This window comes from Glycine soja, chromosome 9 (assembly GCF_004193775.1).
Source record: "Glycine soja cultivar W05 chromosome 9, ASM419377v2, whole genome shotgun sequence".
Classification (NCBI taxonomy): domain Eukaryota; kingdom Viridiplantae; phylum Streptophyta; class Magnoliopsida; order Fabales; family Fabaceae; genus Glycine; species Glycine soja.
Window position 1 is genome coordinate 32,466,759 of NC_041010.1, and position 25,648 is coordinate 32,492,406.

At 34.6% G+C, this 25,648-nt stretch overlaps 1 protein-coding gene across 1 annotated transcript; it reads left to right on the forward strand.

Moving 5' to 3' along the window:
* The first annotated feature begins 422 nt into the window (after positions 1 to 422).
* Positions 423 to 3,052, forward strand: LOC114368367 (E3 ubiquitin-protein ligase RHF2A-like). Its single transcript, XM_028325672.1, has 7 exons — positions 423 to 887; positions 996 to 1,213; positions 1,710 to 1,842; positions 1,954 to 2,000; positions 2,484 to 2,700; positions 2,785 to 2,889; positions 2,977 to 3,052. Exons 3-7 carry the CDS (start codon positions 1,790 to 1,792, stop codon positions 3,050 to 3,052), a joined length of 498 nt encoding a protein of 165 aa, XP_028181473.1. The 5' UTR covers positions 423 to 887; positions 996 to 1,213; positions 1,710 to 1,789.
* Positions 3,053 to 25,648: the final 22,596 nt, after the last annotated feature.

Below are 25,648 nucleotides of genomic sequence, written 5' to 3' on the forward strand. Positions count from 1 at the left end.
TATTTAAGTTATCATTAAAAAATAATTGAATTTTTAAAATAAGAAATAAACATATACAAAATTGAATATTGACCAAAAATATAAAATTTTTAAAATGCAAGGACTAAAATCGTGAAAAAATGAGAACCGAAATCAGGTATAAAAAAATTAAAGAAGAACTAAAACACTACTACAAAAGCAAGTTTCTACAACAGCTATTCTAAGACGATTCTGTAGAACTGCCTTAGAAAACAACGCGGTGACATTTTTGTAATTATTGCCATTAAAATTGTTATTTACGTCGCGGGTTCTAAGACGGTCATAAGGAACCGTCTTAAAAACTCACATGATGGAAATTTTGTAAATACGTTGAATGAATATAAGGACGGTCCTGGTCTATGAACATCTTTGTTCATTGTGTAAAAAATTAAAACGGACTAGGTCACGCGCGCGCGTGCTATCCACCTCCCTGAAAAAGCTTACTTCTCTTGCCCTCTCGTTGTGCCTCTGCATCGTTGTCGCCATCCACCGTGCCGCTCGCCGTACCTCTATTGTCCCTCCGTCGTCACCGTGGTCGGCTGCCTGGGTTTTTTGGTGGTTCAAGTTCGCTTGGTTCATCTGTCGTACATATGGGTTTTTTGGTTAGTTTCGAAACGAACACGTTGCAAAGCCAAAGCGTATTTTTTACTTCAGTCAAGTCTTGGCGGAATCACTTTCAGGTCCGATTCCTCGTCCCAAACAATACAATAACCCAACCCAAGCGATTCGATTCAATAACACAACACGCACATTGGATTCCTCGTCCCAAACCCTAATCCCCAATTTCGATTCCAATTCCAACGAGATCCCAAGTAACACAGCAGAGCCCTAAATCCATGTTCAACTCCCCTGGCCTTTCTCTTGCACTTGTGAGATTCATTCATACCCTTTTTACCTTTTCCTTCTTATAAGTACTTTTTTTGGTTGGTTCTATTTACCTACTTTTCTTTTTCTTGTTTTGTTTTGGGAAAACACAGCAAAGTGATATAGATGGAAAAAGGGATGTGAACAGATTAATGCCCGAGAATTTCGAGCAGAATGGTTTGAGAAGGAACCGGGAAGAGGTGCATGAAAGCAGATCTGGCAGTGACAACATGGATGGTGGTTCTGGTGATGATTTTGATGTTGTCGACAACCCACCAAGGAAAAAACGCTATCACCGACACACTCATCAGCTGATTCAAGAGCTTGAATCGTAGGATGATGTTTTCATTTAAGAAAAAAAAATAATCTTTTTAAAGCTTTACTTTTTTTTTTGTGTGTGGAATTTTATTTTATGACTTTCTTTTGGAGGGGGTTTTTTATTCTGTGTTTTCTGGTGTTTTTTTAGGCTCTCCAATATGCACAAACTGCAATTGTGATTGTAGCATCAAGGGTTTTAAGGTCTCACAAAATTGTTGTTGCATTGGCTGCAATTGTTCACAGGGAGGGGTTGTGCACTTAGCTTGAACTAGTTGGGATTTTTTCAAAGCAGAATTAGGCTAGTAATGTCATTGCATCATTTCTTTGTCAGCTATCCCCTGATTCATTAAGTAATTTGAGGTATTTTATGGATTTTATGTTTACGTATGGAGACTGTGTTTGGATAATGGCTCTGAATGAACATCCATCAGTGTTTGCTGGAAATATTATGCACTCAAGAGTATCACTTGCGAAATATTGCATCTAACTCTGAACTGTGAAAAATATAGGTTCCGGAAATGGAAGGCAAGACTGAAAGTCATATGACATCAGCAGCAACCTTTGTGGAAGGGGGTTCAAGAAGCTTGTGATGATGCTTGCAGCATATGCTTTGAAGATTTTTGCAAAAGTGATCCTGCCATTGTAATATGCAGCTTTTTCGCTTTCCTCTTTCCTTTTGACATAGAATTATAGGCAGGGATGGCTTCATTTGAAAAACATTTGTTTACTCCTTTTCCTTGTATTTGTTTTCAGGTCACTAATTGCAAGCATGAGTTCCACCTGTAGTGCATTCTTGAATGGTACGTTTTAATATTTTTTCATGTGTGTCTTTCACAAAACAAATATATTTAGTGTTATTTTTACCTCTATGTTGTCATAGGGTAATATATTTTTGGTTCAATTGGTTCCTGTGTATTAAAATGGCTTCTAGCTTTCGGCATTCTCATGAAAAGTTAGAATTTGAAGTCTAATAAATGCATTGTTTTGGACAAGGTGCTATACTAACCACCTACAAAATTGGTAGCAGCTCTAAATGAAAGCAAAATAGAAATAAGAACTTTTGAAATAGTTTGATGGATATGGTTCTGTCACTATTCATCTGTGTATGTGTTGTCTGGATTTTTTATATGGCTAGGGGCCATGTTCACTGTTGAAAATGTTGTTATTTCCATATATATATATATATATATATATATATATATATATATATATATATATGTGTGTGTGTGTGTGTGTGTGTGTGTGTGTGGAAGTTTCTGATCATGGTCGTCCACATTTCTTAGTATACTCAACTCAGCCTAGTGCACCACCATCAGCTGCAGGAGGGGGAAGTGAACCAGCTGCAATTGCTGTAGGAAGTCCATCTACCCCACTTACATTTGATGGAAATGAGCAATCATCACTACAGCAGATCCCCTATGTTCAAACTCGGAGTTCTTCTTTAACTTCTGCCTCTACTGCCGCAACAACAAATCTTCAAGGAGTTCACTCTAATGATAGGTAGTTAGACTCTAATATTTTTTTTCTTGTTATCATTATTAGTGTGCATGTGAAGTTATATGTTGTATATTTACTTCATTGTAGAAGTTTTGCCTCTCATTCTTTTCCTGCAAGCCAAGACAGAGCACATCCATCAGAACAATCACTCTCTGATTCTCTGCGCTCCAGATTTAATGCAGTATCCATGAGGTATGATTTCTTGGAAACCTTGTGTATGTAAAACTCTATGTTTTTGTTAAGTCAACTTATCTAATATTAAATTGTGTTGTGACAAAGATACAAAGAATCAATTTCGAAGGGCACAAGGGGATGGAAGGAGAGGCTAATATACTCTTATCTCACAGTATTTTAATAATTTACATTTTTAAAAATATAAATATTAAATTATCATATTTTTCAAAGTAAATATTTATTATCATATAAGAAATAATTGATTTTTTTTCTAAATAATTTGATATAAATTACGATTATGATTGTGACTACGTAAATGGCATGTGTACTGATTAGATTTCTCCCCTAATACAGTTACGGGTCAGATTTAATGTACTAATTAGGCAGCTATAATATTTTCAAGAGACATCCTTTCTAAAGCAGCCCACCACAAAAAAAAACATGAATAATTAAGCATGTAACTTTTTGTGTGGTTCCTTTTAGTATTTAATTTAATGCATTATGAACATGCATACACGTATGTTTAATTAATTAGTTTCTTTGTGCATAAACATTGTATGTCACTATATTAAATAAGTTACAAAACTCACAATATTTTTGACAAATAAAAAAATAGATGCTAAATAACTGATATGATTATGTGATTTTCTTCTATTATTCACATTATGGCCTCTAGACTTGGTTGTGTTCTTCTTTCCAATTAACAAATTAAATTGAATTGATGTTTTTGATTGCTATGTTATCATTTAGTACTTGTGGTTTACGAAAATTAATATAAATTAGACCAACACCGTCTGATAATGTATTTTTTTTGAAGTAGTCAAGCATAACGTTTTATTATATGTTTAATTTTTTTATTATTTATTACTTTTATTTTAAATATTTTATTTAAAATACAAGTTGAGTCTATAATGAATCAAGGTTTGTATTCTTTTGAGAAAAATATCTATAACCCGTGTCTAACGGTGTCTCAAATAAAATTGCTTCCGAATAAGAATACTTGTAGAAAATTAAGAAAATAAAATAAAGATGTTATTTAATTATTTAACAGTGCAAACAAAATTTAAACAAATAATATATCAACGAATGTTACAAAAGCTATTTTTTCAGATCAGTATTTTAACTAATGCATTCAATAAGATAAGATTTGAATAAGACTTTACTTAAAAAATCAAGTTAATGACTTGTTGGTGGAGGAATTGGTATTTATTTTTATAAATTAAATTCATATCAGATAAATTTTTATAAATTCATTATAAATAAAATTGAAAATAATTAAATATTTTTAAATTTGAAAATTATATTTAAAATTTATGATAATTAAAATAGTTTAAATTTGTAATAACTTATGATATTTAAAAATAGTCTTGTATTGTAATTTAAATTTTAATATAATGTTATTTGCATATAATTTAATTAATAACACTTTTCCCTCTTGATTAGGTTAAACAAAAAAGAAAGTTCTTAACAAGTATCTAAGTCTCGTTTAATTAGCAAATCTTAAAGATTAAGTTTTTCATCCTAACGCGTTTTAATATAAAAATTATTGTTAGAATTAATTAAAATATGTATATTCTACAAGTTCAAAATTATTTTTAATTTTCATCAAGTTTAAGAAAATGTTGTCAACATTTGTTTCTAACTTCAATGTTAATACAACCTCTTGCATTTTTTTAATTTTAAATTTTAGCATGATGAATATAACTTTTTTGCAATTAAAGAACAATAATTTATATTTGAACTACTATTTTGAAGCATCCATGCTTCCTTGGCTAAACAAGAAATCCCTTGAAAACACATCCTCCCATGTTGACAGAGGTTTGATACACACACTGATCATCTTAAGCGTCCATTGCGCTCACTCTCACACACCGAAACACGGCCGAAGTGCTCACTTTAGTTGTTAATTATTTTAGTTATGTTATCCTTAGAGAATCCATATTCCTTGAAAGAAATGACTGACAAACAAAAAGAAAATTACTTATCAATTGCCAACCTATGTTATAAATTATAAATATATTGTCAAATATCTTTGCTTCTACTGGTCATATAAAAAGGTTTAGATTTCTATACATTGGTCTAGAGTTATTTAATGGTGATAAGGTTACAAATATAGTTACATCTAAGGTTAAACGTATGTCATGGTACATTTCTTGGTCTCATTGTGCACTTCTATTTTCATATTTATTTTAATGATTCATGACAATGTATATGCCTTTAAAATATTAACCTGGATAGGTTGTAATTATCATAGGAATTTTTACTATTGGCCTATTTTATTCTGTTGTAGAGCTTTGCAAAGCCCCCTTGTCCCCTTATATCCCCCTTCTATTGTTTGGTTTAACTACTGTTAATTACCTGTTCCAAATATTTTTTTACTGTCATATAGATGGCTATGATATGTTTAAGTTAAGGATTTTGTTGTTGTTTTTGTGTATATGACTATAACATGTATACAACTCCATGCCGAGATGGCTCTTCAAACTTCCCGAGCATTGGAGTCAGTAAGAAGTTCACTCAAAGTGACCATTAAAATTGCCTACTTAAATGGGGATTAGTGAGGCTTCTAGTTGTGATTAAGTCTCTGAATTTGTTTGCATCATATTTATCTCTAACAATCTAACTAAATTTGTTCCTCGGTTAGATTGGAAGATGTTTTCAATTTAATATTGTTGACAATTAAACTTATTACATACATGCATTCCGCTTACAAATTGTATTGTAATGGATATATATATTGATTTTTTCACCTTTGTTGTAGTTAATGATTTTATTTATGTTGAAAATGATTTTGATAGTTTTGGTTCTCATCAATGTTGAAAATGATTAAAGGTACAATAGAGCAAAAAAAAAAAAAAACCAAAAAAAATTGGAAAAAAATGCCAAAACAAAAAAAAAGTGTCGTAGAAAGGTTATTCAACAATCGTCGTAGAAAGCCATTGAATATAGACAAATACAAAGACGGTCCCTCATAACCCGTCGTAGTAGGATGAACTTTCTAAGACGGTTATATCAAAACCGTCGTAGAAAGGCATGTCACCATACATGCATATTTAGACGGTTAAGTTGATAATCGTCGTAGATTGCAACGACATATTACAACGGTTATATGATAACCATCGTGGAAAGTGATGTATACAACGACGATTCTGTAGACCGTCTTTATAACTTTTTTACCTTTTACGACGGTTCAAAATCGTCATAAAATGTACAATTTAACCGACTTAAAAAGTGAATTTTCCAGTAGTGAAAAACAATTAGTTATTTTATTAAATAATAGGGTGAGTTAATTAAGATTTATTTATATTTTGCAATAAAATATTCGAATTTTTCTTCACTGCTTTTATTCAAGATACGAAATAAGAGCTTGCATTTCATGTATATAAACAAAGAAAGTGAAATTTGTTATGCACTGAGATAAGTCAAATTGATCAATGACAAGATATATGAAGTGTAAAAGAACTCGTTAATAAGTTGCACGTAAAAACATATGTAGTACATTACAAAAAGAAAAATGAATATACCTTGAAGTATATATACTAGGGGAGATTACTTGATATCCCAAAGTAGGTTATCCTTTCTCTAAATTCAATTGCTGCTCAAAAATTGAAATAGAATCACCAAGTTAAGCTCATATTAAACACATTTTTCTCATACTTATTGTTTTTGTTAACAACAGGTTTCTAAACTTGACCCATTGATACTTGACCTGTATTCCCTATCCATGCAGATTGCAATCCTGCACGTTGTGATGATGACGATGGTCCATCATCGATGCCAAATGCATATGTTTTTTCAGTAACCACAGAATCACTGCAACAATTTTGAACATAAAATGAGTCATAAGAAGTGGGAACTGCACCCTGGCCACACAATAATAACACGATTCTGTATCCAAGTGCTTGTAGGCACAATAAAAAAAGACAATATTTTATGCTACTAAAGATAGATAAAAGAGGAATAGCCTCATAACAAAATAGTCAAATACTTTAGGACTACATATGTAATATATTCTCTATATAGTTAAATGTTACAAATAGAAGTTGCAAAAAACATCATATAAAAACTACTAACAGTCCATTTTCAACCAATTTCATTTCAAAACTAAAATACTCACTGTTCATAATACTCAGCACAAAAAGATCAATGTACATAAAGTATCCAAAGAATAATTGGCACATAATTGGCACATAATCATCTACTGTTTGAGAAATATATTAAACTGATACACAAAATAGATTGTAAGAGCTGGATGCCAAGATAGCCTACTTCTTTTCAAAATAAATTGAAGGATTTTCCCTTTTGTATTAACCTCAGTAGATGGTCAGACTTGGTTTTCAATTTCGTCTTATTTCCCAGCACACTAGGTGCAGAAGATGTGGACCCTCCAAAAGTGGGTGCCCCATTTTCTTTCTTGTATATAGGCTTCCCCTGTAGACCATAATCTGGCCTCCCAAAACAGGGCAGAAATTTAAATAATCATTATAATAACTACAACAATAATAGTGACAGATACTATAAATTTCATTAAATATACAGTCCAGAGCAATTTATCAGTTCAACACCTATCATCCACATTGTGGAAGCAAAGCTTCATGATGAATCAACAATGATTCAAAGGTGTTTTGATGATAACAATGATGACAACAAAAGATGATGACAAAAGTGATGAACAAAAAGCTCAAGTGAATCAAAGAACATCCATCTCAAGAATCAAGATTCAAGATTCAAGTTCAAGAATCAAGAAGAATTCAAGACTCAAGAAGAAAGCCTACAAACAAAGATTCAAGATCTCAAGAATCAAGATCAAGATTCAAGATCTCAAGAATCAAGATCAAGATTCAAGAATCAAGAATCAAGACTCAAGATCTCAAGAATCAAGATCAAGATTCAAGACTCAAGATCTCAAGAATCAAGATCAAGACTCAAGACTCAAGATTCAAGAATGAAGAAAAGACTCAATCAAGATAAGTATTAAAAAGTTTTTTCAAAACTTTGAATAGCACATGAGTTTTTGACAAAACCTTTACCAAAAAGTTTTTACTCTCTGGTAATCGATTACCATATTGTTGTAATCGATTACCAGTAGTAAAATGAGTTTGAAAAAGTTTTCAAACTGAATTTACAACGTTCCAAATATTTTCAAAAGACTTTAATCGATTACAATGTTTTGGTAATCGATTACCAGTGTCCTTGAACGTTGAAATTCAAATTTAAAAGTGAAGAGTCACATGATTTCACTCAAAAGCTTTGTGTAATCGATTACACTTATTTGGTAATCGATTACCAGTGTTTGTTTTTGAAAAATCTAAAGATGTAACTCTTCAAAAAGGTTTTGACTTTTTCAAATGGGTTTTAAGTTTTTCTAAAAAGTTATAACTCTTCTGAATGACATTCTTGACCAGACATGAAGAGTCTATAAAAGCAAGGCTTTGTTTTGTATTCAAAATTAAGTCTTTCTAAACAATCTCATACAATCCTTTACAAGCCTTGAATCTCTTTGAATCTCTTTGAAACTTCTTCTTCTTCTTTGTACCAAAAGCTTTCTGAAGTTTTCTGGTTTTCTAAACCTTGAAAACTTGTGCTATTCATCTTTTCATTCTCTTCTCCCTTTGCCAAAAAGAATTTGCCAAGGACTAACCGCCTGAATTCTTTTTGTGTCTCTCTTCTCTCTTTTCCAAAAGAACAAGGGACTAACCGCCTGAATTCTTTTGTGTCTCCCTTCTCCCTGGTCAAAGAATTCAAAACGACACAGTCTGAGAATTCTTTTGATTCTTCCCATTCCCTAATACAAAAGCGTTCAAAGGTTTAACCGCCTGAGAATTCTTTTGTATCCCCATTCACAAAGTATCAAAGGTGTAACAGCCTGAGATCTTTGTCTTAACACATTGGAGGGTACATCCTTTGTGGCAAAAGTAGAGGGGACATCTACTTGGGTTTGACTGAGAACAAGAGAGGGTTCATCTCTTGTGGATCAGTTCTAGTGTAGGATACATCCACTAGGTTCAAAGAGAACAAGGGAGGGTACATCCCTTGTGGATTTTTGCTTGTAAAAGGTTTTTTTCAAGGTTGAAAGAAATCCCAAGGGCCGCAGGTCGCTTGGGGACTGGAGGTAGGCACGGGTTGTTGCCGAACCAGTATAAAAACTCTTGTGTGTTTGTTTCCTTCTTCCCTACTCTTTTACTTTCCGTTGTGCATTTAATTTCCGCTTTTACTTTCTGTTAAGTTTCTCTTCTACTTCATATTCTCTTAACAACATAAGTAAAAGCCTTAAAAGAGTAATTTTTAATCGGTAAAGTTTTAGGAATAATTAATTCAACCCCCCTTCTTAATTATTCTGAGGTCGCTCGATCCAACACACATATCATTGCTGCCGAATTGGTTGGCACCACCATGTCCACCATAACGATCTGTGCCAGCCCTACCACCACCACGACTAGATGTGTTGTTTGTCCCACTCCCAGGAGACCTAGAATCTGTAGGGTACTTAATCTGAACCAACAAGGGCAAGAACAGGTAAAAATAACACAGATAAACTAAAACAAAATATCAAAAACAAGATAAGTGTAGGGACAGTTAGCAGAAACAAATGCTCAAGTCGAAGTGTCAAACCAACTCATCATATCCACCTACAAACTTAGCACACAGATTCACCTACTGTCAACTTATAAACCTACACACATGCCACATGACATAGCAGTAGAACACACTCAGGGAAGAAGAAACAAAATTGATTATTTGAATACATTATCAAGCATAAAATCAATTCTTTTTTTTTCAAGATAACATAAAACCAATTCTGAATAGCTGAAACAAACAAAAACAAAAAAAAGCGTGCACCTATTTTTTCTTTTCTCGCTTGCTCTTCACCTCATGAAAAGGATCTACACAATTAACAAACCTAACATTATATAACATCTATTACAACACCCTTCACCACAAAATCACACTCCACATCCAAAAAAAAACACACGAATTATTCTCGCTCAGTTATTTCTCACTTTCGCATCATGCGCAAGCGAGCAAAGCAATAGCCTTGAAACATAGAACAAAGGTATTTTGCGTTTCGTTCCAAGTGAAAGAAAAACAGCTAAAACCTCAAAATAGAAAACAAAGAGAGATTGAAATAGAGAGAGAGGGGAGGGAAACCTTGTGAGAGGAGACGACTAACAGCTTTGTTAGGGTCCATGTTACAGTCTTTGAGCGTGGCATAGATCTTGTGATTGGGGAAATTGGAGACAATCTCCTTCAAGCTCTGAACCATCTTCCGCGACGACACCGGAATCGTCGCCGACAGTGCCTTGCCGTCGCCATTGTTGTGGCTGCCACCGCCCTTCCCACTCATCGTCTTTCTCTCTCACACATTCTTTCTTGCACCACCAGACTAGCTAGGATTCCGCCGCGACAACAACCGGAAAGAAGAAAACCTCTCGCTCACTCGAACACTCCTCTCACTCTACAATATGCAACCATAAAGCGAAACCCCTTCTTGCTCTCCCCCGAGAGAAGAAGGCCAGCACAGGTGAGTTAGGGATTTTAAAAGGTTAGGCAGTGACAATTTTGTAATTAAAGGGAATGAAAACTAAGACAGTTTTATTTAAGACCATCTTAGTTTTCATTCCCTTTAATTACAAAATTGCCACCGTGTCACATTCTAAGACGGATCTTCATAACTATCTTAGAATGTGTGTCGTAAAAATAAGTTTTTTAGTTATGCTCCTTCAAAGCTTATTGATATGATCCAGCAAGGGTCCAATGACTTCAAATATCTTATGCAATGGATGAAAGGTCCAATGACTAAAGTGAGACCGAAAAAAATTAAGAAACCTTTTCAAAGCTTAGTCATGCAAGTGCCCAAATCAAGAATTGTCTCATTTGTAGAACTTGAAGATAAATTCAAATGATATGAACACGAAAACAGGATGGATTGCCTTGAAGTTTTCAAAAAGTTGAAATTGACTTAGTTTTCTCTTAGAGAAGGATATTGATGTCACACTCAAGAAATATGTGAAAAGATGAGTGATAAGTCATAGATTTGATCGCCACAAGTTGCCTTAATAAAATCAAATTCAGTCATTTACCCAAGAATCAAGGTAAACTCTCACAAAAAGAGCACTACTAGAAAAAGTAGATTTAACATTGTCACTTTAACATCGGTTTTGAGAAAAACCGATGTTAAGGTTACCACGGTGACATAATTGTAATTAATGTGTAGTAGTTAACATCGGTTTTCTAAAAAATCGATGTTAATTAATTGACGTTAACATCGGTTTTTGAAAAACCGATGTTAACATTAAATTGATAACATCGGTATTTTAATAACCAATGTTATCGTCAGTTAATTAACATCGGTTTTGAGATAACCGATTTTAACATAAGATAGATTAACATCGGTTTCTTCTAGAAAACCGATGTTAATGTTAACATCATTTAGTTAACATCAGTTTTGTATTGATAACCGATATTGTACTTACATTTTAAAATATTAGAACGCGAGCCCTATTTTGCTCGCGCTCTGTTTTTCTCCATCGAAGGTTCTTCTTCTTCGCGACTGTTTTTCTCCATCGAAGGTACGTCACACTGCAACCTAATCGCACTATTTTAAAATGTTTGTCTCTGCAACCTAATCGAGACCGTGACACTGCAACCTAATCGTGATTGTTCTTTTCCATTTAAGGTTCTTCTTCACGCTCTGTTCTTCTCCATCGAAGGTTCTTCTTCTTCGTGACTGTTTGTCTCTGCAACCTAATCGAGACTGACACTGCAACCTAATCGAGACTGACACTGCAACCTAATCGTGACTATTCTTCTCCATCGAAGATTCTTCTTCGTGCTCTGTTCTTCTCCATCGAAGGTACATTTTGTGACTCTTTGTTCTCTTTACCATGTTGTATTGAGTACCATAGGTGAGTTTGGGGAACTCGTGCTCACTACAATTATTTTTAAAGGCTAGACACACTGATTCTCTCAAGCACTCTAATGAAATGGCAAGTGCACGAGTGCCCAAATCTGAAACCTAGTACACTAGAAATCACCAAGTCAAACATATTTCCATTTTGGACAACAAGATAATAAAGAAGGGAATGTGGAAGAGTATATAACATTATATTTAGAGCATTAGTATAAATAAAGGTCAATGCTTGACAATTGGTTTCCCTATGTTCTTATTCCATCGTGTATTCTAATATTATGATTTGTATCCTTGGCTAGTTATATTAGTACAAATAAATAAAGGCCAATGCTTTACATTTAATCATCACATTACATCTTATTCCAATACATCACAGCACAAAGTAAATATTTTTCAAAATCTCTCATAATTCCAACATGGTATCAGAGTAGTATCATCCTTCGTGATTTGTCCCGCCATTATTATTATCCTACCTAGTGTTCCCTAAAAAATGGAGCTCTCTTTATTTTCATGCCTTTTCACCTTCAAAATTAGTTTTTCCTATTTAATTGTTTACTGCCAAGTAGACTCTTCCATCTTTGTTTATAAGTTGACAATCAACCTCATAGACCCTGCCTATCTCCAACACCTTCATTGTGCTCAGATATGTTATCCAGAGCCCAGCCTAACATCATTTGCCACTGCACACTGTTGTCCACCATTGACTAAGGTACCCTCTCTAACTGGCTACCTTACCAAAAGATTTCCCATCCAAAGTTTGTCCAAAACCTAGAATCTCATAGCTAAGGGACTGCTCATGTGCTCTTAAGTATGCATTTTATGCCTTGCCAGCATGTGAAGGCCATGCATTACCCTGCCAAAATTTTTTTGTCTCACTGCTTCTACCATTCTGTTTGCTGGCATCCCCTAGGTCTGTTCTAAGGTTCAACCAGTCCTTGCTTGGTTTTAGTTTGTATATTAAGACCTCTATTTGATCCATATTTCTTTTGTTTGCTTGGAGGCTTGCTTGTTGTTGTCTATGACCCTGCTGTAGAAGCAAGCTTCATGATGAATCAAGATTGATTCAAGGAGTTTTGATGATAACAAAGATGATGACAAAAATCTCAAAAGTCAAGATCACTTCATGATAACAAAGATGATGACATTCAAGAATGAGTTCAAGATTGAGTCAAGAACACTTCAAAGATCAAGAGGAAATTTGATTTCAAGAATCAAGAATCAAGATTCAAGATTCAAGATTCAAGAATAATCAAGATCAAGATTCAAGACTCAAAGATTCAAGAATCAAGAGAAGACTTAATCAAGATAAGTATTAAAAAGTTTTTCAAAACTTTGAGTAGCACAAGAAGTTTTCACAAAATCATTTCCAAAGAGTTTTACTCTCTGGTAATCGATTACTAGATTATAGTATCAATTACCAGTGGTTTTAAAACGTTAAGATTTTCAAAATTCAAAATGAAGAGTCACATTTGTTGATGTGTAATCGATTACACTTTATGGTAATCGATTACCAGGGACTGTTTTCGAAAAATTCATTTCCAAAAGTCACATTTCTTCAAGTGACTTGTTTTTGAAGATTCTTTCAAAAGTCATATCTTTTTAAGTGATTAGTTTTAAAGGAATTGCCAAGAGTTACAAGTTTTGACTTGAGTCATCAAAAAAATATAAATATGTGACCTTGGCATGAAACATTTTAACAATCACATTCATCTCAATCATCTCTTTCAATTATCTTTCAATATTTTCTTTCATCTCTTTCAACAGTTTTTATGTTTCATCTTCTCTTCATCTTTCTAAAAGTTTTTGTTCAATACTTTCTCTTCCAAGAAAAGTTCTTTGTTCAAAAACTTGTGCTATTCATCTTTTTCATTCCCTTCTCCCTTTGCCAAAAAGAATTCGCCAAGGACTAACTGCCTGAATTCTTTTTGTGTCTCTCTTCTCTCTTTTCCAAAAGAACAAAGGACTAACCGCCTGAATTCTTTTGTGTCTCCCTTCTCCCTTGTCAAAGAATTCAAAACGACATAGTCTGAGAATTCTTTTGATTCTTCCCTTTCCCTTATACAAAAGTTTTCAAAGGACTAACCGCCTGAGAATTCTTTTGTATCCCCATTCACAAAGTATCAAAGGTTTAACTGTCTGAGATCTTTGTCTTAACACATTGGAGGGTACATCCTTTGTGGTACAAGTAGAGGGTACATCTACTTGGATTGTTGACTGAGAACAAGAGAGGGTACATCCCTTGTAGATTAGTTCTAGTGGAGGGTACATCCACTAGGTTCAAAGAGAACAAGGGAGGGTACATCCCTTGAGGACTGGATGTAGGCACAGGTTATTACCGAACCAGTATAAAAACTCTTGTGTGTTTGTCTCCTTCTTCCCTACTCTTTTACTTTCCGCTGTACATTTTAATTTCCACTTTTACTTTTGGTTAACTTCTCTTCTACTCCTTATTCTCTTAACAACATAAGTAAAAGCCTTAGAAGAGTAAATTTTTAATTAGTAAAGGTTTAGGAATAATTAATTCAACCCCCCCCCCCCTTAATTATTCTGAGGCCACTCGATCCAACACCTGTTGTATGTGAGTTTTCCTCTCAATGTCTCCATTGTTCTAGCCCTAACATCTTTCCATGTGTAAGCACAACAACAACAAACAACAATCAAAACTTTACCTATTAAATTTACTCCTATTTTTTCATTGTGTAATCCAACTCATAGCGATCATAATCTTTCTATTGTTCTTTGCATGAACAAACAATGTCTATTTTTATTCATAGGCCATCACACTCATCACTCAAGATGTTCATAGTTAAGGTCTTTGATCGAGGTCATACCCGAATCAAATAAACATTAAAAATGCAGTATCTAGGAAGTGATCCTAGGTCGTCTCCCAACGAGCAATGATCAACCAAACGTTCATAACAGATAATAATAAAACAGTAACGAATTGGGGGGGGGTGTTTGTTTTTGTAAATTAAACAGCAAGCAAATTTGAATTAGAAAATAACAGAATTAAAACATGTTGTTTCCCCTTGATTCACAAGTAAGTCTCTTATCCTAGGTTACGAGAATTTATCCTTAATCAGTTCAACCACTTAATCCAATCCTAAATTAAATTACTAAGCAAAAATTAACATAAGGCTGTCATTTTGTGATTAAGCAACACATACACCAATTAACCATGAATGAAATTGATCATTAAGCATGAACGTAAATTAAGCGCAGAGACAATTAATCAAGCACTAAGCATGCATGGATTAATAGCAACAAATACAGAGTAATTGGTGAAGAGGAAAAACTGATCATAATTCAATATTAATAACAAAACCTCAAAGAGAGTTGTGCTTGATCCTCAAGAGAAAACAACGCTGGAGACTTAGTCTTCCATTAATCAGCAGAAAACGAAATTGTAGATTGAAGCAGAAACAAAATTGCAGAAAACGAATTTTATTCTACGTGAACAGTGTGCATGAATAGTAAAAACTGGAATTCTAAAATCCTAGAATTATTCTCCTCTTCGAAAAAACTCCCAAAACTAAAACCCTGGTGCTGTTATATAGGTTCTCAGCCCCAAAGCTTACAAATCTATTTTAAATCCAAGCCCATAAACGAAAAAAAAAAAAAATCTGGACAAGATAAGATAAGATTGGATGAAATAAAATCTAGATGAAATAAAATCTGGATAAGATAGATTTGATAAAATAAAATTGTCTACTCTCTTCAAGTCCAAGCCCAATTCTGGATTCAAACCCAATTGCTTATAATTCTTCTGAAATTAAATTAAAAACACAAAATTAGTCAAGTAGGCCCAAATGATAAAACTGTATAATTAATTCGAGAATTAAGGCTAATCAGTAATTAAATGGTGACAAAATGGGTTAAGAAACAGGAGAAAATAATGACACATCAGTCCTCTCTAGATATTCACTATTCTTGGCTTCTTGCCAACATTTTTCTCTTACATTGTGATTCTCGAGGAAATTACAGAGCAATCTGTGTTGTTTGGGGTTAATCAGGATCAGTTTGTGTTTGACAAAATATTTACAGGACTACAAAGAAAGTTTCCTGATGCTTAGTTTGGTTGCATTAGTGGAGTTGTGACAGGTTTTGGCCTTCACAAATGCCCATATCATTTGAAATTTAACTTCCACATTGCTACACCTATAAACCATAAATTTGCTTAGTTTGTGGGTTGACACAAAGGGTCAATGTAAACAACTGCACCTTCATCCTTATATTTCAATTGTGTAAGTTTAATCTTATAATTTTAAACCAATGTCAATGTAAGGCCCACTTCAATTAGTTTCATTCGTAATGTACAATAAAAATTGATCCAACAATTTTGATTAGAGTTACCAAGATCAATAGCATACTAGTAGCTCCTCAAGAAAACAAAAGTATGCAAGCATGCTGACCAAGACAAGTACTGATACATCCAGCCATATCCTGCATAGTACATTATGATTATGAAGTTAGCCATTGCCTAGTGAATTATCACAAGGTTGTAGACCCGACAAAGCATTGTTTGTTGATAAGTGTGTGACATTGTTCAAATTCAGACATAACTAGCACATCATCTATTACAGAACCCAACAGACATAACTTGTTATTTAGCCTTCACAAATTCCCATATCATTTGAAATTTAACATCCACACTGTTACACCTATAAATCATAAATCTGCTTAGTTTGTGGGTTGTGATATTAATTGGTATGATTAAAAGCCAAGACTGCGTCAAGCTTGTCATAGTCCGACAATTTAGTACTGATCCTTTTTGCCACTAAAATCTGTTTATGAGAGTAAAGTTTGACATAAACTCAGTCGCTGACGGTGACTTCCTTCCTATTAGTATCAATATTGTTCGTCATAGTTTGTTGTGCCCATGATATGTTGTATTTGATCTACTTGAGTGCCTCATATGTATCCTTCACCCAACATCTTAGCAACAACAGTAGAACTGCTAGTTAAGCCTCTAGTGGTATTATTCCCATACTTTTTATATTCTAGCAACTACTATTAAATATCCAAGGGTTCCAATTAAGCCAAAAATTAGGCTTGCTATTGCTATCACTCTGTGTGTTGGGCTGTTGAGAGCTGTCATAGAGCTGACCATTGATTGTTTTTGTTTGGTACTATTCACAATCAATGTGGCACATAAATAAACAAAAATAAAAGGCAGCATACAACAATATTGCCACACCTTAATTGTCTGCATCAAGTTAATGTATGACCATGAAGTGAGAGTCATACTGTTGATAAAAGGCTTTAAATACACTGTGGCTAATTGGCCTATGCTTTTTTTTTCTTTCAGGTTATCATTTACTACTGCTAATTGGCGTTACTGTGGAAGCTCTTTGATTATAGCAACTCCAGGTACATGCATACAGACTACTATGTATATATATTATGACACACTACTATTTTGACATTTGTCTCAATATTTATATACACATATACTGGTGTTAGATTTAAAAACAATTGATTGAAGTCTACACCAATTTGAGAGTATTAAGAGTGTGAAGCTAAGAAATTGATTGTGGGGCACAACCCCTCTGGACTTAATAAGCTGCAAAAGCTTAAAACCTTCACTTATCCTATTAGTGAGGCACAACCCTTACATCAAAATTTGAAAAGTGTAATTCAAATATTACCAAAAGATTAATTTACTAATAGGTCATTGTAAGAGCTTAAAACCTTCAACTATCCTATTAATAATTAAATTCCAGGTATAAGCCTAACAAATTCACGAGGTTAGCTAGTAGCTCATGGGCTTTGTTAGGTGAAATTCCATTTTTATCATTCTCTAGCCTTTTAAGTTGAGAACAAAATGGAAGCGCACACTTATTTGGTGTAGCTAAAGCATCAATTGAAATGGTTGGACCCCAATATTAATATTGAACCCAGCTGCACCAAATGAATGACTTCTTCCTCATTGCTTAACGGTAAAATCTTCTATGGTATAATGGTAAAATATGCACTTAGAACAGAACACTAGTTGGCTAGCTAGGTAATAAATACCCAGCGTGAACATCACATCCATCTATTTATCGAAAAAATGTTCTATGAAATTGCATTTAGGGCAATTTTGTAAAAACCTTAAATTAAATCAATGGCTGGTTTCCATTAGTTAACTAGTTTCGATGTTGCTGCTCTGGCACAACACAACAAATCGGGAAGAACCCTAACCAAACAAGAAAGCAATGGCTGCCAAGTTAGGGCAACAGACGGTGGAGCTATCCACTCTCATCACACGCGCTACTAATGATAGGTCCGCTGATATGTTAGCGGCACTAACAAATTGGAGGACTTATCGTTAGAGGCACATGTGACGAGGGCGGATAGCTCCACCGTTTATTGCCCTAACTCCGCAGCCATTGCTTTCTTGTTTGGTTAGAGTTCTTCCCAATCTGTTGTGTTGTGTTATATCTCACTATATTTAATTTGTATGTCATTAATGTGCTTTGCATTAGATTCAACTTTTGTTCATAATGAGTGAACCTTAGATTCTTGTTTGAGATTGAATACAATGATTCTTGCGAAAAGTTTGCATTAATCATTATATTGAATCTTGGACTGTCCGTTTGGACAGTTTGGGGGGACTCACATTTTTATGGTAGATTCATGTGTTAAGGTTAATATTATTTTGTTTAATTTGATGAAATTACGGTACAATGCATTTCTAGTTGTTCTTTGAGTGCATACTTGATTATCGGGGAATTAATGTCACTGATTTCATGTCATGTACTTGGAGACCAATGCGAAATGTTGCCAAAATTTCATCAAATTTAACAAAATAATATTAACCTTGACGCATGAATCTACCATAAAAAAAGTGTCTTCCTGAATGGGATAGGGCCACACTTTAAATGAAAAAGTCAGATTTCATGCATTGAATGAGTTCCAGAATATGATAGAGTTATTATTTAGATGGATCGAGGTTGGATGAATGAAAGTCGCTTGAGCCCTGTGTATGAGGAAGGCGTGGAACAGTTCCTACAATTGGCTTCAGAAAGAAGTCGACCGGATGAAAATGGGAAGTTTTTTTGTCTGTGCAAAAATTGTTTGAACGGGAGACGGCAAAATGTCGACGACATACGGGAGCATCTATTGCGTAATGGAATTAAGAGAAATTATATGACGTGGATATGACATGGTGAATTGATAGACATGCAGAGTGGGTCCCAAGCTGAACCGTTTGATGTAGAAAGAGGAGATCGCTTGGAGGATATGATTCGTGACCTTGGAAAAGAGTCTTTTCAGCAAGCACATGCCCCTATGTATGATACATTACAAAGTGATTCAAAGAAGCCTTTGTATCTGGGGTGCAAGAATTCCTTGACGCTGTTGTCGGCGGTGTTAAGTCTGATTAATGTCAAGGCCAGATATGGGTGGAGTGACAAAAGCTTTAGTTCATAGCTTCAAGTAGTGCACGATATGCTTCCAGAGGAAAACACATTGCCTAAAAGTTACTATCAGGCCAAGAAGATATTGTGTCCGATGGGTATAGAGTATCAGAAGATTCATGCTTGTTCGAATGATTGCATACTGTACAAACATGAATTTCAAGAAATGCCTAACTGCCCTAGGTGTGGGGTATCACGGTACAAAGTAAAGGATGATGACGAGTGTAGTAGTGACGAAAACTCAAAGAAGGGCCCTCCCAACAAAGGTGTTGTGGATCTTCCCATCATTCCAAGGTTTAAGCGTCTGTTTGCTAATGGAGACGACGCAAAAGATTTTACACGACATGCAAATGGGAGAAACTACGATGGAATGTTCTGTCATCCGGCTGATTCCTTGCAGTGGAAGAAGATTGATCATTTGTATCCAGATTTTGGCAAAGAGACAAGAAATCTTAGTCTTGGACTAGCTAGTGATGGAATGAATCCATATGGCAGTTTAAGCACTCAACACAGTTCATGGCCAATTTTGCTAGTAATTTACAATTTGCATCCTTGATTGTGCATGAAGAAAAGTACATGATGTTGTCTATGATGATATCGGGCCCAAGACAGCCAGGAAATGACATTGATGTTTATCTAACTCCGTTGATTGAAGACCTGAAAAAGTTGTGGGACGAGGGGGTTTTAGTGTTTGATGGGTTTTAGAATGAGACTTTTCAAATGCGTGCAATGCTTTTTTGTACCATTAATGACTTTCCAGCATATGGGAATTTGAGCGATTACAGTGTTAAGGCCATTGTGCATGCCCCATCTGTAAAGAAGACACAAGCTACATACAACTGAAACATGGTAGAAAAATAGTCTACATAGGGCATCGACGTTTTCTAAAACCTCATCACCCTTATAGGTGATTGAAAAAAGCATTTAAATGAAGTCAAGAGCATGAAACTGCGCTAAAATCGTTAACTGGTGACCAGGTCTTCCAGCGGGTTGAACACCTGAATACTATATTTGGAAAGACCCAAAAGAAGGAAAAAAGTAAGACTTGCATATGGAAGAAGAGGTCGATTTTGTTTGATTTTCCGTACTGATCTGATCTAGATGCTAGACATTGTATTGATGTTATGCATGTGGAGAAAAATGTGTGTGATAGTGTCATTGGGACGCTCCATAACATTCAAGGCAAGATGAAAGATGGTTTGAATACTCGTCAAGATCTAGCTGAGATGGGTATACGATCACAGTTGCATCCAAGGTCTTATGGTATAAAAATATACTTGCCTCCAGCTTGTCATACTTTGTCTAGAAAGGAGAAGATTAGTTTTTGTCAGTGTCTACGTCAGGTCAAAGTCCCATAAGGATACTCTTCAGATATTAATAGCCTTGTACAGTTGAAGGATCTTAAGTTGGTAGGGTTAAAGTCTCACGATTGTCACCTCTTGATGCAACAATTGTTAGCCATGGCCATACGAGACATTTTGCCTAACAAAGTTAGGTTAGCCATAACTCGGTTGTGCTTTTTCTTCAATGCCATATGTAGCAAAGTCCTTGATCCTGTGAAGTTAGATGACCTGGAAAACAAGGCTGCTATTATATTGTGTCAGTTGGAGATGTATTTTCCTCCTGCTTTCTTTGACATCATGGTTCACTTAATTGTTCATCTGGTCAGAGAAATCAAATGTTGTGGTCCTATTTATTTGCGGTGGATGTACCTGGTTGAGTGATACATGAAGATTTTAAAAGGATATACAAAGAATCTACATTGTCTGGAAGCATCTAATATTGAAAGGTACATTGCAGAAGAAACCATTGAATTTTGTTCAGAGTACATTGAAAAGGATAAACCTGTTGGGCTTCCCAAGTCTCAGTATGACGAACGAGTGGGTGGTAAGGGTTCAAGAGGACTGTATGTTATTACTCCAACTATAGAAGATTTGCAACAAGCTCACTTGTATGTGTTGAATAACAGTAATGAAGTTTTGCCATACATACTTTGGCATGAAGGTTTAGTGAAAGAAAGTAATCCAAAAATGTTGAAGAACTGGGTCTTGAAAATGCATAACAAGACTTTCTTAGATTGGTTTAAAGATACAATCTTTGCTGATGATAATGCTTTTGAAACGTTAAGAAAGCTAGCAGATGGGACTAAAAGAAATGTTATAACTTGGCAAGGATATGATATAAACAAGTATTCCTTTTGTACATGATGACAATCCCTGAGTAGCTTCCATCCCTTACTTTGGGTTCATTGAAGAAATTTGGGAGCTTAACTATGTTAAATTTATTGTCTGTGTTTTCAAATGTAAATAGGTTGACAACAACACTGGTGTGCGAACAAATGATGTAGGATTTACGTTGGTAGATCTAAAGAAACTTGCTTACCAGAATGACCCTATCATCATGGCAGAACAAGCTAAATAGGCATTTTATGTTCAAGACCCTTGTGATGAAAGGTGGTCAGTGGTTCTACACGGGAAAACAATTGGTGTTAATGTTTAAGATGATGATTCATACATTGATACTTATGTTAGTCCTTTGTCCACACAATTGTCTCCTAACGTTGTCGAAGAAAAGAAGTTGACGACGTTCATGCTAATCGTAATGATCATAATGAAGGAGAATTAATTAGCATCGTCTAATGTAATTTTCTTATGATGTATTTGATTTCAGTCCATTCATTTACATAACTTATTCAATTTTGTGATAATGTTAATTAACTAATGTTTTTTTCTTTCAGGAAAATGACTACTCCACCCAGCTCTCCTCCTCCTCTTCCTCCTACTGATGCAGCATCACAATCGCCGTCTACCTTGAAGTGAACAAAAAAAGCCACATGTCTAAGATCATTGGCGACTATACCAGCTGGGGCAGAGAGACTGGTGGTCCATGTTGATCCTGCGACCGGGAAGGCCGACGATCCCCACAAAAAGAAGTTAAGAACATATTTGGGGATCATCGCTCGTGATAAGATCAACGTGACATACGAGAATTAGAAGCAAGTCCCTGTTGCTCAGAAGGATTTGATATGGGAGGATATTCAGGTATTTTATTAGACATGTTGCAAATTGTTTATTAGCCAAAATTTTTAATTTAGTAACAATAAAACCTAATTTTTTATGTTTATTGTCAGGCTGAATTTGATATCCCTGAAACATCTGATGTTAGGACAAAAAAGAAAATACTTCAGACTGTGGGGGAGCGATGGAGATAGTTTAAGTCTGATTTGATGTCAAAATGGGCACTTGTAGCCAACAAGGACAGTGTTAATGACACTGTATGCGAACAATATAGCATTAGCAAGGAGAAATGGGCCCAATTTTGTCAGAGCCGCAGAGACCTTTCGTGGGAGGTATCTACTTTATGATTTTCATTGTTTTCAACTTTAAATTCACTTATTATAATACATTGTAATCATGAGTTTCATTAATGTTGAATTTTTGCAAGATGTGCGGAAAAAGGCGCAAGCCATCCAGAAGCAAAACACTGCCCCCCACATGTTGTCTCGTGGGGGTTATGAATATTTAGAAAAGACGCTGATGGCTGAGAAGACAAAGAAAAAACTGGAGGAAGCTGCTCAATCGGGAAGCATTGAAACGGTGATTGATCCTCCATCTCCCATCAGACAACATGTCAAATGGAAGATGGCCCGCACGAAGAAAATTGGCCAGATGACATCTAAGGCAGCAAAGGAAATTACTAAGAAGATTGTAAGTCATTTTCAATTAATAATTGTAATTATTTATGTTTATTGTGTGATTGAGTAAAGCAATAAATGTATTCTTTACCGGATTCGTTGGAGGAGCAGCCATCACAAGGTTCCTTTGTCGCCCATGGACGTCAAGATGTACTAACTGATGCCATTGGGCAACAAGAACACCTCGGTCGTGTGTGTGGAAGCAATGCCTTCCAAGGTTATTTTGATGATGCCAAAGAATCAAGAGTTAAGCAAATTCCAAAGATTCAAGAATCAAGTTTCAAGAATCAAGAGAAGACTTAATCAAAATAAGTACTAAATTTTTTTTTTCAAAACATTGAGTAGCACAAGAAGTTTTCACAAAATCATTACCAAAGAGTTTTACTCTCTGGTAATCGATTACCAGAAGGTAATAATCGATTACCAGTAGCCAGCATTGTTTTTCAAACTGATTTACAAAGCTGTAATCAATTACCATGAGCATGTAATCGATTACCAATGTTTTAAAACGTTAGATTTCAAATTTCAAGAGTCACAACTAGTGATAAAACATTTTTAAATCATTTTAAACTTATGTAATCGATTACTAGAGCTTTTAAACGTTTTGATTTTCAAAATTTAAACATGAAGAGTCACATCTGTTGATGTGTAATCGATTACACCTTGATGATAATTGATTACGAGTGACTGATTTCGAAAAATAAATTTCCAAAAGTCACAATTCTTCAAGTCACTTGTTTCTGAAGATTTTTTCGAAAGTCACAACTTTTTAAATGACTAGTTTTCTAAAGAGTCACAATTTTTAAAGGGTGACTAGTTTTAAAAAAATTGCCAAGAGTCACAAACTTTAACTTGAGTCATCAAGTGATTATAAATATGTGACCATGACATGAATTTCATATCTATCTTTAAACATCTTTCAACAAGTTTCATAACAAGTTTTTTATAGAAATTTCTGATTCATCTCTCTTTATCTTTCTAAAAGTTTTTGTTCAATCCTTTCTCTTTCAAGAAAAGTTCTTTGATCAAAAACTTGTGCTATTCTTTTTCATTCTCTTCTCCTTTTGCCAAAAGAACAGAAGGACTAACCGCCTGAATTCTTTTATGTCTCCCTTCTCTCTTCCAAAAGATTCAAAGGACTAACTGCTTGAGAATTCTTTTGATTTTTCCCTTCCCCTTAAGCAAAAGATTTCAAAGGACTAACTGCCTGTGATATCTTTTGTTTCCCCTTACAAAGATTCAAAGGACTAACTGCCTGAGAATTCTTTGTCCCAACACATTGGAGGATACATCCTTTGTGGTAAAAGTAGAGGGTACATCTACTTGGGGATTGTTATACTAAGAACAAGAGATGGTACATCCCTTGTGGATCAGTTCAAGTGGAGGGTACATCCACTTGGTTATTCAAAGAGAACAAGGGAGGGTACATCCCTTGCGAATCTTTGGCTTGTAAAGGATTTTACAAGGTTGAAAGAAATCTCAAGAACCGCAGGTTGCTTGGGGACTGGATGTAGGCACGGTTTGTGGCTGAACCAGTATAAATCTTGTGTTTGTCTTCTTCTTCCCTACACTCTTTAATTTTCGCTGTGTTCTTTTATTCCCGCTTTTACTTTTGGTTAAGTTATTGTTTCTGTTATTCACTTTCTTAACTTAGTAGTAAAAGCCTAATTAAATCTAGTAACATTAAGAAGGATAGATTTTTTAATTAGTCAAGACACGTTAATAATTAATTCAACCCCCCCTTCTTAATTATTTCGAGGCCACTTGATCCAACAAGTGGTATCAGAGCAGGTATCTTGTAGAAAGTTTAACAACTTCAAGATAAATGGCCTCTTTAAATTCTATGTTTTTCAAAAGTATTTTCAGGAATAGGTCAAATATGAAATCATTTCAAGATTATGATGAAGACCAAGCCAATTTATGTCTCATGACAAAATCTCATGAGAATAACAAGGAAGAATCTGTAAGGAAGAAGTGGTACATCGACAATGGATGTTCCAAGCATATGACGGGAATTGTATCTAAGTTTACAACCATTTCCCTTAAGAAAAGTGGACATGTTACATATGGCGACAACAACAAAGGAAAAATAATTGGAGTCGGCAAAATAGGTACGAGTTTCTCTACTCCTATTGAAAATGTGCTGCTTGTAGAAGGATTAAAGCATAGCCTATTAAGTGTTAGTCAATTATGTGATAGAGGTTATAAAGTATCTTTTGATTCTGAAAAATGTGTTATCAAGCATGAACATGACAAAGATATTAAGCATATAGGTTTCAGAGAAAATAATGTTTATATGATTGATCTGAAACAAAAATATGAAAATGATAAATGCTTTCTAAGTAAAGATAGTGATCCATGGTTATGGCATAAGAGAATTGCTCACATTAACATGGATCATCTAAATAAATTAATTTCAAAAGACCTAGTTGTTGGTTTACCAAAATTAAAGTTTGAAAAAGATAAGTTATGTGATGCATGCCAAAAAGGTAAACAAACAAAAGTATCTTTTAAATCTAAAAATATTGTCTCTACCACTCAACCATTACAATTATTGCATATGGATTTGTTTGGACCCTCTAGGGTCATGAGTTTTGGTGATAGTTACTATGCCTTAGTAATTGTTGATGACTATTCTAGGTATACTCGAACTTTATTTCTTACTCATAAAAATGATGCATTTCATGCATTTAGAAGACTTGCCAAAGTCATCCAAAACAAGAAAAATCTCAAAATTATCTCCATTAGATGTGATCATGGAGGTGAATTTGA